A 16,972-nucleotide genomic window follows, 5' to 3' on the forward strand; every position below is an offset into this window, starting at 1 on the left:
GGGAAAAAGGAGGAGGCAGAATTCACTCCTGAATGGAGGCTAGTACACATTATAGAAGAATATGCTCTGATCATTTTTCATTTCAGAGGCTTACAACAATTTTAAGTTTTCATTTCTAATTGGTAGGTTTAGTTTATTATGCATAAGAGACCTTTGCACTTTGGTGTTAAATAAAGCCCATTATATTTCCTTCATCGTAACTTATTTTCTTTTGTACAAAAAAGTAACAAAATCTTTCACTGTAGGGGTTGTTTTTCAACCTAGAATACCTAGAACAATGCCACTTAACAGTAAATGTACTACAAGACTAGAAGACTGACATCTTCTTTTCTCCCGGGGAATGATAATTTCTGACTTTCTCTGCTAATATTTTATAAAGATATCTCCTTAAAGGGATACATATAGGTGTCTTTTGTGCAAAAGCTTTTATAGTCTGTCCCTTCTTGAAATGGATTAAATCTGTTTCAGTTTTTGCTGTCTGAAGCTGAAATCCATGCAAGCAATTACATTTACAGTCAAGATTCAGTTCAGCCAGTCTTGTGGTCAAGACACTCCTACCAGACACAATGATCAACTCCATACCCTCTGCTGAAGACCCAGGCTGGTGACCAGACAATGAAGTCAATTGATAAAGTTACTTGTCTTGCTTTGTTCTCACTTATCAGGCATCCACTATTAGACTGGCTGACAGTGCTTGCCCTGCTTCTTCCATTCTGAATACAACTGTGCAAGGGCCTATAGCAGAGGTTGGCAACTTGCAAGGTAGTGGGGGGCCTCAAATGTAGCCCCTAATTTCTCCAGGGGGGTCACATAAATTATTTGTTACATGTAATTCTACAGGAAACTGTCACAGACTGAAGACTTACTAGAGGAAGTATTCAGAGATTGTTCTACAGGAGTGGTTGGAGACTGTCAAGCTAAAGGAGACAGTGAAAGAACTATGGACATGTTGCATTGTACCGTTAGACTACTATTAAGGCTGGCCATACACTATACAATTTTCTGTCCAATTTCTGCCCAATTTCCTTTAGATTTACCTTCAACTATGTAGTGCAACAGCCTGCCTAATTGGATATAATTGAAAGTTTTGTTTAGGTTTGACCTCATATTATATGGTTTTTGGTAAATCTAAAGCAATTTTCTAAAGAAAATTGTATAGTGTATGGCCAGCATAAGGGACCTATTACAAATCAGTACTCCCTCTACTGACAGCTGGGGCCTAATGGCCACACTTCAAAGATGAAAGGGCCGCATTTGGCTTTTGGACCACAAGTTAGGCACCAGAGGCCTAAAGGCAGTTGTTATAAAAGAAGATTGAGATACTCATACAAAAACTATAATAAAAAATATGGATTTTTTCTAATTACATAATGGCCAAATGTTATGTTTTTATTCCTGCCTGAAGTTCAGCTTGAAGTGAACCCATAAAGGAAGACAAGAACAAATATAAAATAGCCGAACAGACATATACAGTACAATCACTAAAACAGCCCATAGACTATACAGCTTGTTTACAGTCCACCAGTGGGTTGAATGAAGAAAATTGACCGGATTCCTCCATCTACACATTTGAGGTGGATGGGGGAATCCTCTCTGCTGAACTGTTGTACTGTATGTTGACAGTGGAGAGACTTCCCCACACTTAGAATACACTGATCCTCACTGCAGGTTAGGGTCACTTTTTTTTGTTCAACCTGCTGGTAGAATGAAAAAACGTTATCATCTGTGAGTTGCTTTAAAGTGATTATAAAGGCAAAACCTTAATGAATTATTTGCAATAAGTTAAAAACGTTTCAAAAGCTGTTCCCCCAAGCCTTCTCTTAACAACATCCCATCTGTCCTATGGCAGAAGTACTGCTACAGGGCAGCATGGGTGCGCAAAATCACGTATATATACGTGATTTTGCATCTTTGGGTAGGGGGAACGCACTAAGTGCGCGTGAGCCCTGCCTGCACCGCCATTCGCAGCCGTCAATCACTGGGTCCTGGGCTGTGATTACTCGCCAGCACCCAATGATTGCCGAGCATCTCCAACAGGGGGAAGAACTGTTTGTAAACAAAACAGTCCTCTCCCCTGTCAGCTCCTGCACATTGCTTTGCATGGCTGAGTATAGCACAACCATGCAAAGCAGTGTGCTTACAGTGAAGCACAAACACACAGCCCACATAGCAAAACATACACAATACACAGTTAACCCTTTGATCACCCCACATGTTAACCCCTTCCTGCCCATTGCCATTAGTGCAGTGTCAGTGCTTTTTATTAGCACTGATCACTGTATTGGTGTCACTGGGGATGTCAGTTACACCAAGTCAGTTCCCCCCCAGTGTCAGAATGCCTGCCGCTGTCCCACAATAAGTCGCTGAATGCCGCCATTACTAGTGAAAAAAAAATCCTGTATTTATACCGCCATTTGTAAATGCTATAACTTTCATGTAAACCAATTCATTTACACGTATTGGGATTTTTTTTAGCAAAAACATGTAGCAGAATACATTTTGGCCTAAATTTATGATGAAATTTGATTTTTAAAAATTTTTTTACTGGACATATTTAATAGCAAAAAGTCACGAATATTGTTTTTTTCTCAAAATTGTCAACCTTTTTTTTTTTTTTTTTACAGCACAAAAAATAAAAACCACACAGGCAATAAAATACCACTGAAAGAAAGCTCTATTTGTGGGAAAAAAGGACTGAATTTAATTTGAGTGCAGTTTTGCATGACCGCACAATTGTCAGTTAAACTAACGCAACGCCGTAACGCAACAAATTGCCTGGTCAGGAAGGGGGGTAAATCCTCAGGAGGGCAAGTAGTTAAACACCTACCTGAGCTTTCTCTCGATCCAGTGCTATCCTGTCCATAGCAGTTCTTCTTCCCTCTCTCTCTTCTCACAGGTGACCCGGCAGCTGCAGGAGCCATTGGTTCCTGCTGCTGTCAGTCAGAAGTCAAATCCTGAGGAGGGTTCGGGGGGTGGAGTCGAGCTGCGCTCTGTGTGTCTATGGATGCACACAGCCCCTATAGTAAGTGGCTTGCTACTGGGGTACTCAAACAAGAGGAGGAGCCAAGATTGCCAGCAGGGGACCCCAGAAGAAGAGGTTTGGGGCCACTCTGTGCAAAATCATTGCACAGACCAGGTAAGTATAACGTTTTTTTTTTAGAAAAAAAAAGAAGAGAATTACGAACACTTTAATAAGGTACAGCTGAACTTTGAAAACTAGTCAATAATTAATTGAGCTCATTTTAAAATAAATATAATATGTTAATGAAAATCTGCCTAAAGTCTAGGAATTAAGGCGACAATTCTCATTGTGTTTCAAAACCTACATGTCTCCCTGAAATGTGAAAAGCAAAAAAGCTTATACTTCATGAAATGCCATTTTGAGTGTGTTCAGTAACATTCGCATCTCATTACCTGTACAGCCCTGTACAAAGAGTCATCAGAAGCTTTTTGAACTGTGGAAGGCTCTGAGATCCATCCCGTACCATCTCACAATCGCTGCTAATGTGGAGACTCAAATACTGACAAATGGCCTGTAAGTGCTCTTCTGGAACGCTGCAAAAAATCAGGAAATAAAATGCCATATGAAGAGTAATTTTCGCAGTGGAGAAAAGTTGGAAAAATAAAAAGACTATCATTAATGTATTGCTAGGGGCTACTACATTTTGGTTGAAGTTCACTATTTCATAATTGAATTTCGTCGTATTTGTATGATGTACTTTCTATGATAGGCTGGTTTTTAAAAAAAATTTTTAGGAAACAGCCCCATTTTACATTAAAACATAGAGAAATACTAAAAAGTCACCCATCTATATTTATGGGATGTACTATAAATTTGCTCAAGACATAATTCCCATATTCACAAATTTACTTCAAGTGTTACTAAACATAGGACCCTGCATTCACTATATCTGGTCCCCCACAGTACACACCACATGGAAATGCAATTATTTTAGTAAATATAAACTGCTAAATACCTTTTTTCATCAGCTGAGCACTGGTTATGCAGTATACACAGAATTGTCTGGATTTACCTTCGAGTGTCGATGTCCTGCAGTCTCTGTAGAAATGGTTCGGAATTGAACAGAAAACTGTTCCCAATATAATTTTTTTCTGTGGCCAAAGAGCATTCCTTTACTTCTGATGGAAGCAACATAGGGGTAAAATTCCTAGGTGGCACATTTGGGGGGGGAGCGTCTGTGAAGACATATATGCGGTATCAATAAATACAGTGAATAGGCTAATGATATTTGTATTTTCAAACATAGGTTGACAAATGACCTGGTGTTAAATGCAGGATTTTAATAAATTAACAAATATAAGTATGATAATATGTGAGTAGTGTTTAAAGTGGTTAAGCCCCCTCCTGCCCCCCTTTGCTCACACAAAGCTATTTATCTAATTGTGGGGGAATACCTTCAGTTGTAGCTCCTTATTTCTTTCCTAGAAGAGAATTACGGAACAGTCTCCTGGAATACCCACATCTCCAGGCCAAGGAGGCCCCAAGGTACTCTACAGTGCATGCTCCCACCTTGTCATCAGGGGGCTGGCTGTGTCCTTGTGGATTTTTTAGCTAGCCCGCTAATGAAGTGCTGTGACATGCACATGAACACAAGGCCAGCTGCAAGAACCCTGAAGAGACAGGTGACCCCCCAGTGACATTAGAAGAAGACAGTGGCACGCAGGGGTGGACAGACAAATCATGGGGCCCCCAGGCAACAGGGGATCATGGGGCCTCTGTGTCCTTGCCCACACTCAAACCACACCCAAAAAAGCCTATGAAAAGGTACCAGGGGCATCTCATGGGGCCCCCTACTGACCCCGGGCCCTCGGGCAGTGCCCGAGTTCTCAAATGGTCAGTCCGTCCCTGGTGGCACGAGTGGTCCACAGTAGAGCCGGCAACTAGGCAGAGTGCACAGAAAGCTATATGCTCAATAAATTTCAGGAAGGATCAAAAGGTATGTTTTGGCACTTAAAAATATAACAGATCTAAATGCTTTCAATTATATATTTACTAGACCATTGTGACAGAAGTTCATTGTTAGGGTTTACATAAAGTCCCTCAAATCACATAAAATGAGATTGCTAATCAATGGAAAGCAACTATTATATAACTTGTTGGTCCATGTCGGCGCTATATAAATCCTGTATAATATTAATAAAACTGTAAAAATGGTTATATTAAATGAAACACAATGCTAAAGCTGGGTTTAAACATATTGAAATTTGGTTGGTTGAACAGCAATCCGCTGGCTGAAAAAAAAAAAAAATAAGTGCATACCCAACTTAAGTGTAGGTGACTTCAGCTAGTCAGAAATGATGTTGCAGATGAAGTCATCAATGTGAAACCTTGGGTCAAGGCTGCTGTGAGGATTACCCAATTTATGAGAATGTTCAGATCAAGTGTCAAATTTCATCATGAGATTATACCAGTATGAGTCTACCTCTAAAATGCTAAATATAATGTTTTTGGTCAATTTTATTTATATTTTTTAAAAGTCTATATTTTTAAGATTTCTCATTATTTGTATAAATGTTTCATTTTACAAATAAACATTTAGGGTCAGTTCACACTACATGCTTTTCAGTTGCTTTTATTTTTGCACCCAAAACGCACAGAAAGTAAGATATATGGTTGTCAATGTTATAGTTCACATCAGTGCTTGTAGTTCCAGTGCGTTCTGGTTGCAGAAAAAAAAGTAGAACATGCTGCATTTTTTCTGCACAGATCTCTACTGGAGCGTGGTAAAAGGCGTCAAAAAACGCACTGGAACGCACCAAAAATCCACTGGAATACACATGTCCCTATTTAAATTGAAGAAAAAGAGAGGGGAAAAATGAACTGGAATGCATAAAAACCACACTTAAACGCATCAGAAAGGCACCAGAACGCATCAAAAACGTGTCAAAAATGCACATGCGGAAACGCATCCAGAATGCATCTGGACTGCGTTTCTACAGTGTGAACTGACCCCTAGGGCCAGTTCACAATATATACGTTTCAGTTGCTTTTTTTCTGTACCCAAAAAACACAGAAAGTAGGTTATATGGTTGTCAATGTCATTGTTCACATCAGTACTTGCAGTTCCAGTGTGTACTGGTTGCAGAAAAAAAAGTAGAACATGCTACATTTTTTTTGCACAGAACTTTACTGGAACACAGTAAAATGCATCAAAAATGCACTGGAATGCACATGTCCTTATTTAAAAAAATTAACTGGAATGCAAAAAAATGCACTGGAACGCATCAAAAATGCATCAAAGATGCACCAGAAAGTGTCAAAAACACATTAAAAATGCACATGTGAAAACAAATCTGGAACACATCTGGACTGCGTTTCTATAGTGTGAACTGGTCCTTATACAGTATGCATCCAAAGCACTACGGTAATTTGGCAGAACAAACTGGACTTTTATATAGAACACCCAGCACCATTTTATTGTTTAACTGTCTTAGACCAGCCAAAAATCCTCATGGAACCATATGCGTTGCAGACAAGGAGGGAAGGAAGTCCACATTGACTCATTCAGCTGTGTGTAGTTTCAGTATCTCCTATTCAGATCTGTTCACAACCCATACTAATCACAACATAGCAGTAAAATTACATTATGAGAATGTAGAAAGTAGCTGAAAGTGGCTGAAATTATAGTATAGCATAATCCTAACCAACATTTCATATTTAAAAATTAAAAATGGTGGTTTTTTTAATCTGAATAAAAAAAAAGATGGTATATTAAAAAAACAAACAAAAGAAACCCCAACAAATTCACTTTAAGGCTTGGTTCACATATATGCATTTTGCATTTGAGGCTTTCTCCGGTGATTTTTGCAGTTTGTTTGGCTACACTCGTTTTTGATGTGTTTATACAGCATTTTGTTCAGCTCTTTTTTTTTGGGGGGGGGGGGGTAAAGTGAAATTTTTTTGTTGCTGGGTACAATAAAAACGCAAAACGTGGCCAAAACACACTACCATGCATTTCAGCAGCTTCTCCTTTGAACTCTATTGTAGCAAAAACGCTTCTTTTTGCTTTTCAAAAAGTCCCTGACCCTTTCTTAAAATGCAGCAGCTCAAAAAAGCTGAACGTGTTCCATAGCTAACCATGTTGAATGGACTGTAGTGCGTTTCTGCAAAAAGAACTAAAAACCACATTGGTATCAACGGAGCCTAAGCAATTCTTCAAATAAGCATTATCTGCAAAGAAAGATACATTTAGATCTTCTCCATCAATACCTGGCTTAAACATGAAGTGCCTTTAATATTCATGGCTGAGAAATATGCAGAGACAAAAATATTTCTTGAAAAGGGCATACACTTGAACAACAGAAAAAGTGGAAGAGTTCTATGCACAGCCAAGAAAATATTGTTATGTATTATAATATGAATGGAACATTGTTACTTCAAGCGGACCAGCTGTACTTTAAGACTTTGCATTTCTGAGTTAACCACTTCCCGTCCGGCCGCTGTTTATAAACGGCAGGACGGGACATCTACAAGAGCGGGTTGCCGTCTCTAAACGGCACCTTGTGTCTGAGGCTCGTGCGCGGCTCCTAGAGCGCGCACCCGCGAGCCCGATGATCGCCGAGTCCGACGGACTCGGTAGATTACGTGACATGGTATGGGACCAATGAAATCGGTCCCATACCATGTGATCAGCTGTGTCCAATAAGGACACAGCATAAGTGTAAACAAAAGCCGCATAGTGCGGCTTCCGCCTCCTTCTCCTCTCACGGAGTTGTCTGTGAGAGGAGAAACAGCCAAGAGGAGGTAGTAGACACCTGATCGCCCCTAAAGTGCCCCTGATCGCCCCTAAAGTGTCCCTGATTGCCCCTAAAGTGGCCCTGATCACCCCAATAAGTGGCCCTGATTGCCCCAACAAGTGGCTTTGCCCATAAGTGGCCCTGATTGCCCCCACAAGTGTCCCTGATTGCCCCCACAAGTGGCCCTGATTGCCCCAACAAGTGGCTTTGCCCATAAGTGGCCCTGATTGCCCCCACAAGTGTCCCTGATTGCCCCCACAAGTGTCCCTGATTGCCCCAAGTGGCCCTGATTGCCCCAAGTGGCCCTGATTGCCCACAAGTGGCCCTGATCGCCCACAAGTGGCCCTGATCGCCCAACAAGTGGCCCAGCAGTGTCCCTGATTGTCAGTGTCCCTGATCGCCACATAGTGGCCCAGCAGTGTTCCTGATCTCCACAGTGTCCCTGATCGTCACAGTGTTCCTGATCGCCACACAAGTGGCCAAGCAGTGTCCCTGATCGCCGCAGTGGCCAAGCAGTGTCCCTGATTGTCACACAAGTGGCCCAGCAGTATCGCCGCAGTGGCCAAGCAGTGTCCCTGATTGCCACACAAGTGGCCCAGAAGTGTCCCTGATTGCCGCAGTGGCCCAGCAGTGTCCCTGATCACCACAGTGTCCCTGATTGCCACACAAGTGGTCCAGCAGTGTCCCTGATCGCCGCAGTGGCCCAGCAGTGTCCCTGATCACCGCAGTGTCCCTGATTGCCGCACAAGTGGTCCAGCAGTGTTCCTGATCGCCACAGTGTCCCTGATTGCCGCACAAGTGGTCCAGCAGTGTCCCTGATTGCCGCAGTGTCCCTGATTGCCGCAGTGGCCCAGCAGTGTCCCTGATCGCCACACAAGTGGCCCAGCAGTGTCCCTGATTGCCGCACAAGTAACCCAGCATTGTCCCTGATTGCCGCACAAGTGGTCCAGCAGTGTCCCTGATCACCGCAGTGGCCCAGCAGTGTCCCTGATCACCGCAGTGTCCCTGATTGCCGCACAAGTGGTCCAGCAGTGTCCCTGATCGCCGCAGTGGCCCTAATTGCCGCAGTGGCCCAGCAGTGTCCCTGAACACCACACAAGTGGCCCAGCAGTGTCCCTGATCACCGCATTGGCCCAGTAGTGTTCCTGATCACCACACAAGTGGCCCAGCAGTGTCCCTGATCACCGCATTGGCCCAGCAGTGTTCCTGATCACCACACAATTGGCCCAGCAGTGTCCCTGATCCCCACATTGGCCCAGCAGTGTTCCTGATCACCACACAAGTGGCCCAGCAGTGTCCCTGATCGCCGGACAAGTGGTCCAGCAGTGCCCCTGATCACCGAAGTGTCCCTGATCACCGCAGTAGTCCAGCAGTGTTTCTGATTGCCACACAAGTGGCCCAGCAGTGTCCTGATCATCGCAGTGGCCCAGCAGTGGCCCTGATCGCCGCAGAAGTGGTCCAGTAGTGTCCCTGATCGCCGCAGTGTCCCAGCAGTGTCCCTGATCACCGCAGTGTCCCCGATTGCTGCACAAGTGGTCCAGCAGTGTCCCTGATCACCGCAGTGTCCCTGATCACCACACAAGTGGCCCAGCAGTGTCCCTGATCACCACACAAGTGGCCAGCAGTGTCCCTGATCGCCGGACAAGTGGTCCAGCAGTGCCCCTGATCACCGCAGTGTCCCTGATCACCGCAGTTGCCCAGCAGTGTTTCTGATCGCCACACAAGTGGCCCAGCAGTGTCCTGCTCATCGCAGTGGCCCAGCAGTGTCCATGGTCACCGCACAAGTGGTCCAGCAGTGTCCCTGATCGCCACAGTGTCCCTGATTGCCACAGTGTCCCTGATCGCCACACAAGTGGCCCAGCAGTGTCCCTGATCACCGCAGTGGCCCAGCAGTGTCCCTGATCACCATACAGTGGCCCAATCAGTGTCCCTGATCACCTTACAGTGTACCTGTTCATAAAGTGTCCCTGATCTCTGCCACACCAGTGGATCCTGTTCACTGCCATCGTCTGTGAGGAGAGAGATCCAGTACAGCTAACTGTGAGTAATTTTCAGCCTTTGCACAGAGTTTACACACACTCACAAAACATTGCCAGCCACCTCACTGTATCTCTGATTTTTGCCCAACAGTGACTAGTGTGAACCAACTGCAGCCAGATATCTGTCCCTCACTGCAACACCATCCTGATCAATGCCATACCAGTGGGTCCTGATCAGTGTCAAAAATATGGCCAAAAGATCATATACAAGCGAGGAGGCATTTCAAATTCTGAGTATGACAGATGAGAGTGACGGAGAACTCTCACTGTCAAACTCTGATTCTGTATATGAACCAGAACACAGCAGCGGTTCACTCTCTGAATCAGAAGAAGGTGTTCCAACAAAAAGAATGAGGAACTCCAAGGAGCAGCAAGCAACCACCAGCAGCTCAATACGTTCTTCTGATATGGCTACTACCAGCACTGTAAGTGCAAGTTCTAGTATTCAGGTGTCACATCCGCCACCAAGGATTAGGGCCCATACTGCTGTCCCAGATGCTCTTTTAAACCCTGTGTGGCTACCTTCAGGATCAGGAGCACCTATAATTCCCCCATTCATAGCCCAGTCAGGCATTCAGGCAGAAACCCAAAATTTTACAGCCATTGATTATTTCCATTTATTTTTCACTGAAGAGTTTTTGAATTCAGTTGTGCACCAATGCAATATTTTCGCCCAGCAATTAATCACTCAAAATCCCAACTCCTGTTATGCTCGAACATTTGAGTGGAAATGCCTCACAGTTGAAGAATTTAAAGTTTTTCTTGGCCTTACATTTAATATGGGACTAACAAAAAAAAATGAACTGCATGCTTATTGGTCGACAAATCCCATTCAACACATGCCGCTCTTTTCTGCCACTATGTCCAGGACCCGCTATAAAACAATTCTGCACTTTCTACATTTCAACGATAATTCCCTGTTCCCCCCCAGAGATCACCCCGAGTACGACAAACTTTATAAAATTCGTCCACTAATCAATTATTTCAACCAAAAATTTTCAGAAATATATTGTCCTGAAAAAAACATCTGTGTCGATGAATCCCTAATCCATTTCACTGGGAGGCTGATCATAAAACAGTACATTCCAAGTAAACGGGCCAGATACGGGGTGAAGATGAACAAACTCTGCGAAAGGTCCACAGGATACGTGCACAAGTTCCGTATCTACGAGGGAAAGGACAGTCAGCTAGAGCCCCCTGAATGCCCAGCCTATATGGGGATTAGTGGAAAAATTGTCTGGGACCTGGTATACCCCCTCTTCAATCAGGGGTACCATCTTTACGTGGACAATTTCTACACAAGCCTGCCCCTTTTCCGCCACCTTTATCTCAAGGACACTGTAGCCTGTGGCACAGCTCGACCCAATCGGAAGGGATTTCCACAACAATTGGTTGCCACCAAGCTAAACAGGGGGGAGTCAGCTAGCTTGAGAAATGAAGAGATCCTGGCCCTTAAGTGGCGAGACAAACGGGATGTGTATGTCCTTTCATCTATCCATAACAGCAGCTCATTGGAAATTCAAGGAAGTCGCGGTCCCATCCGAAAACCCCAATGCATACACGAATACAACCTGTTCATGGGGGGAGTGGATTTAAATGATCAAATGTTACAGCCCTACATACCCAACAGAAGATCAATCTACTGGTATAAAAAAGTATCCTTCTACCTTTTCCATATGGCCCTGTACAATTCCTACATCGTTTTCCAGAAGTCCACACAAAGACCTGTCACCTTCTTACAATATCAGGAAGAGATTATCACATCCCTCATCTATCAAGGAAGACCCGTACCTGAACAAATTCGGTCTGATGCAGTGAGCCGATTGCATGAAAGACATTTCCCCAATATCGTCCCCCCTACCGAAACAGACCGCAATCCTCAAAAGAGATGTCGGGTATGCTCCAAACATAGAATTCGATCTGACACCCGATACTACTGTCCCCAGTGTCCCTCAAAGCCTGGTCTCTGTATAGAAGAGTGCTTCCGTATCTACCATACCGCACTACATTATTAGTGAAGTACGGTGAAGATATATTTCTTTGTCCTCTGTTTGCTATTTCCCTGCCACGTTTCTGCCTGTTGCCTGAATTCATTTTCCTGCCTTCCATCTGAACTGACCTCGGCCTGTTTATTGACCATGCCTCTGCTTGCTGCCTGAACTGACCTCGGCGTGTTAATGGACCATGCCTCTGCCTGCTGCCTGAACTGACCTCGGCCTGTTACTCGACCATGCCTCTGCTTGCTGCCTGAACTGACCTCGGCCTGTTAATCGACCATGCCTCTGCCTGCTGCCTGAACTGACCTCAGCCTGTTAATCGACCATGCCTCTGCCTGCTGCCTGAACTGACCTCGGCCTGTTAGTTGACCATGCCTCTGCCTGCCTCCTGGACTGATCTTTTGCCCTCCCACTTTAGTAGTGGGATTCAAGACAACACAGGGGTCTCACGTATGTGAGGGGATCCAGAGTAGTGTTTCCGAGCAGAGAAAACTTTTTTGTTTTCTTTGGGTTTTTTAATTCCCGGATCAGGGTCTGGAGACCAGAGGCTTCGAAGAGATTTGGGTGGGATGAAGCCTCTACCCCTTTGTCCAGTCTTACCTAACCAAGGCCCTAAGCTTAATGTTTCTGCCTGGACCAATCCTTTTACCACGTCTTTGCTTGCTGTCTGTATTGACTGTGGCCTTTTTATGGACCATGTTCCTGTCTTCTTCCTGGACCACTACTTTGCCTGTTTGCTCACCACGTCTATGCATGACACCGGTACTGACCCATCTGCACATCCCACTGGCTACCTTCCTGCAAGACACTGGTGCCACCCACCCTCTGCACTGAAACAACAGGTACTCTTTGGTTTATCTTTTGTTCAACTTCTTGGTGAATGAACATAGTGCTATGTGGACAGCCACGTACTAGTAGGTTAAGCTTTTAGGAACAGGCTGTAGGTGAAGCTACACTATGCTTTATTGATATATAATGTTTGCTAATTTTTGTGATAAACAGGTTGCAATGACCAGTAATCAGTCCAAACACTGAAAATGTCTTACACATGTGGTATCCCCATACTCATGAAAAGTAGCAGAATGTGTTTTAAAGTGTTATTCTAAGAATACCTATGCAGTGTGTTAGAAATATGTTATTATTGGTAACATTGCATTAAAGAAATAATAACTACTTTTTTTCACATTTTCTAAAAATCTGTGTAAAAAATTAAGTCTTCAGAAGACTTTGCTGCTCCAGGACCTCCAAAATTGTGATACGTAGTCAATAAATTAGATGTGTAATTTTTGCCCTTAGTATGCCTAACGGTGCTTATTGCATGTGGGGCCCCTCCATTTGGTTAGGCTGTGAAAAAGTCTTGCACGTGTGGTATCGTTATACTCAGGAAGAGTTAGAGAATGTGTTTTGGGGTGTGATTTTAAGTATACCTATGCAGTGTATTAGAAATATCTTCTATATTGACAACTTTGCATAGAAAAAAATACATTTTCATTTTCTTTTAACATATTCCAAAAACTTTTGGCAAAAAATGAAGTCTTCAGAAGACTCCCCATGCCTCTTAAAACATACCTTGGGGTGTTTGCTTTCCAAAATGGGGTCATTTTGTGGATAATTCCATTGCCCTGATGCTCCAGGACCTCCAAAACGGCAATAGGTAGTCAAGAAATTAGATGTGTAATTTTTGCCCTTAGAACGCTAACAGGTGCTTATTGGATGTGGAACCCCTCTATGTGGCCAGACTGTGAAAAAGTCTCACACATTTGGTATCACCATATTCAGGAAGAGTTAGAGAATGTGTTTTGGGGTGTAATTTTAAGTATGCCTATGCAGTGTATTAGAAATATCTCATAGATTGACAACTTTGTGTAGAAAAAAATACATTTTCATTTTCTTTTCGCATTTTCCAAAAACTTGTGGCAAAAAATGAAGTCTTCAGAAGACTCTGCATGCCTCTTAAAACATACCTTGGGGTGTTTGCTTTCCAAAATGGGGTCATTTTGTGGATAATTCCATTGCCCTGATGCTCCAGGACCTCCAAAACGGCAATAGGTAGTCAAGAAATTAGATGTGTAATTTTTGCCCTTAGAACACTAACAGGTGCTTATTGGATGTGGAACCCCTCTATGTGGCCAGACTGTGAAAAAGTCTCACACATTTGGTATCGCCATATTCAGCAGGAGTTAAAGAATGCGTTTTGAGGTATCATTTTAAGTATGCCTATGCTGTGTAATAGAAATATCTCATAGATTGACACCTTTGCGTAAAAAAAAATACATTTTCATTTTCTTTTCACATTTTCCAAAAACATGTGGCAAAAAATGAAGCCTTCAGAGGACTCCACATGCCTCTTAAAACATACCTTGAGGTGTTTTCTTTTGAAAATGGGGTCATTTTGTGGGTAATTCAATTGTCCTGGTGCTCCAGGACCTCCAAAACTGTGATAGACAGTCAAGAAATTAGATGTGTAATTTTTGCCCCTAGAACGCCTAAGGGTGCTTATTGGATGTGGGGCCCTTCTATGTGGTTAGGCTGTAAAAAAGTTTTACACATGTGGTATCGCCATACTCAGGATGAGTAGCAGAATGTGTTTTGGGGTGTAATTGCAAGTATGCCTATGCCGTGTGAGAGAAAGAACTTGTTAAATGACAACTTTGTGGGAAAAAAAAAAAGAATTTTTTTTACTTTCATCATTTCCTTAAAAAATTGGCAAAAAATGACAACTTCAAAAAACTCCCCATGCCTCTCATTAAATACCTCAGACTGTCTACTTTCCAAAAAGGGGTCATTGGGGGGTATTTGTACTGTCCTGGCATTTTAGGGCCCCAAGAAATTATATAGGTAGTCCGTGCATCAGGATTGATACATTTTCAAATATATCAAATATATATACCGTGGTCTGTGGACTCTATAACTTTCACAAAGACTAAATAATACACACTGATTTGGGTTATGTCTACCAACAAAATGTAGCACAATGGATTTTGGCCTAAATTTATGAAGAAAGTATATTTATTTGCAAAATTTAGTATCAAATACTAAGAAAAACATGTTTTTTTTCAAAATTTTCAGCCTTTTTTCATTTTTCTAGCAAAAAATAAAAACCCCAGTGATGATTAAATACTACCAAATTAAAGCTCTATTTGTTTGAAAAAAATGATAATAATTTCATTTAGATACAGTGTTGTATGCCTGAGTAATTGTCATTCACAATGTGAGAGCGCCGAAAGCTGAAAATTGGCCTGGACAGGAAGGGGGTAAAAGTGTCCGGACAGGAAGTGGTTAATGGTTATCCATTAGGCTTCAAGTCACTAATTCATGGAGAGTTGGGGAAAGAAAACTAAGAAAAGCAACATCTTACCCTGATCTTCATCAGGCTCTTCGGGTCCCTCTTCTTCACGTTGTACAGGGTTCCGTAGGTTAGTGACCAGTCCAACATTCTCCTTCCGGTAAAAGTCAATCAGCTCCAGTAGGTTTACAAACAAGCGCATGGGGACACCTTCTGATGCCTGCGTATAAATCATATACATTATCACTTTGTAAGTATTAAAACACTAATGTAAACTATAATATTAACATACTTAAGCCTAGCAAACACAATCAGAAAATCCTACGAAAAATACCACTTTCGAAGTGATCATACGACAATCTGATCATTAGTACACAGCTTTAATCCGAAATTGTTCACAGGGACAAGTGCAAAAATTTTTGTCGTACAATACCAGATCGTACGATTTTCATTTAAGCGGTACAGTTTTTGTCCGAAAATACAATACAAATGCATTACATCACTTCCAAATTTTCTTTCTAAGAATTTTCGGAACTTTAGTAACCTCTTCACTTTTGATATGAGACTAGCATGCAAAAAAGCCCAAAAAACGGACAATCATTCATCTGATCTTTTTATATTCCAGCACAACCACAACACAAATAAAGATGGCCTATAAGCCCTCATGCATGCTGGGCGTTTTGATAACGCTGGTAATGTTAGCTGTGTAAAGTCACGTTAGTGTTTTTTCAGTGTTTTTGCATTAGTGTTTAGCTGTGTTTTGCCGCGATTAGCAGAGTTGTCCCACATTTTTCCACATTTGCATTTTTTAGCATTTTTTTGGGTCAAAAAAAGTCCAAAAACGCCGGATTGCAGCGTTTTACCATGGTGTACTGCGTTTTTCAGCGTTTTTAGGAATTAAAGCATTTTTACAGCTAAAAAACTCCTCTAGAAACCCACTAGTCCTGGGTTTTTTCCCAGCCAAAAAACGTTTATTACAGTATATGAGTGCATAGGCACATAGGATAACATGCTGGGGGGTTACTAGCTGTAGAAAAAAAACATCAAAAGCCAAAAACAGCCGCTGTAAAAACGTCAAGTATGTATGAGGACTTACGATTTTTTTTAAACTAGAATGAAGCTGTAAAGCCTGTATCAAAGTACATGTAAATCCAAAATTATTTTTAAAAATTGCATTTGGCAAGATAATCAGAATAAAGGGAAAAAGGCATGAAAAAAGAAAACCAGCGCTACTATCACATCTCAGGACTGGTAGGCATCAATATATTACATTTGTGTTCTTTAGTTTAATTACACTATAACAATGCATTAATCAATACATTGATAAAATTTGAGCTCAACTTGAAGCCTCCCGCTTTTTATCTCTTTATAGTTCTATATGCTTAAAATATCTTTTCCTCTTAGGCTAGGTTCACACCTATGCAGTTTGCATTTGATCTGTTTCTGCAGTGCGATTTGTCTTTTTGCACATGGGTTTGTGGCACATTTTTGATGCATTTTGTGTTTTTCTTCTTGTTGCTAGGCAGATTAAAACACAAAACGCCTCAAAAACGCAGCAAAAATGCACTACATGCTTTTCTGCAGCATTTCCATTGAAGTCTATAGAACCAAAAACCCAGCTTTTTTCGTTTAAAAAAAGTCCCTGAGCCTTTCCAAAAAACGCACCGGGTGAAAACGCGGAGATGTGAATGTGTCCCATAGGAAATCATGTTCAATAGACTGTAGTACATTTCTGCAAAACACAAAATCCTGTGGAAAATGCTTAGGTGTGAACCTAGACTAAGGCTGGCCATACACTATACAATTTTCTGACCAATTTCTGCCCAATTTCCTTCAGATTTACCTTCAACTATGTAGTTCAAGAGCCTGCCTAATTGGATACAATTGAAAGT

The 16,972-nt window shown here is 42.3% G+C and overlaps 1 protein-coding gene across 1 annotated transcript in view; it reads right to left on the minus strand.

Annotated features, from left to right (window-relative positions):
* Positions 1 to 16,972, minus strand: part of INPP5D (inositol polyphosphate-5-phosphatase D) — a 132,617-nt gene that overhangs the window by 59,310 nt on the left and 56,335 nt on the right. The window contains exons 3-5 of the mRNA XM_089665937.1: positions 15,153 to 15,300; positions 4,035 to 4,197; positions 3,415 to 3,555 (exon numbers count right to left, since the gene is read on the minus strand). Coding sequence (XP_089522063.1) covers positions 3,415 to 3,555; positions 4,035 to 4,197; positions 15,153 to 15,300 — 452 coding nt within the window. The remainder of the gene's footprint in view (positions 1 to 3,414; positions 3,556 to 4,034; positions 4,198 to 15,152; positions 15,301 to 16,972) is intronic.

This window comes from Staurois parvus, unplaced genomic scaffold (genome assembly GCF_062004578.1).
Source record: "Staurois parvus isolate SC_StPar_1 unplaced genomic scaffold, SC_StPar_1.0 ptg000049l, whole genome shotgun sequence".
NCBI lineage: Eukaryota > Metazoa > Chordata > Amphibia > Anura > Ranidae > Staurois > Staurois parvus.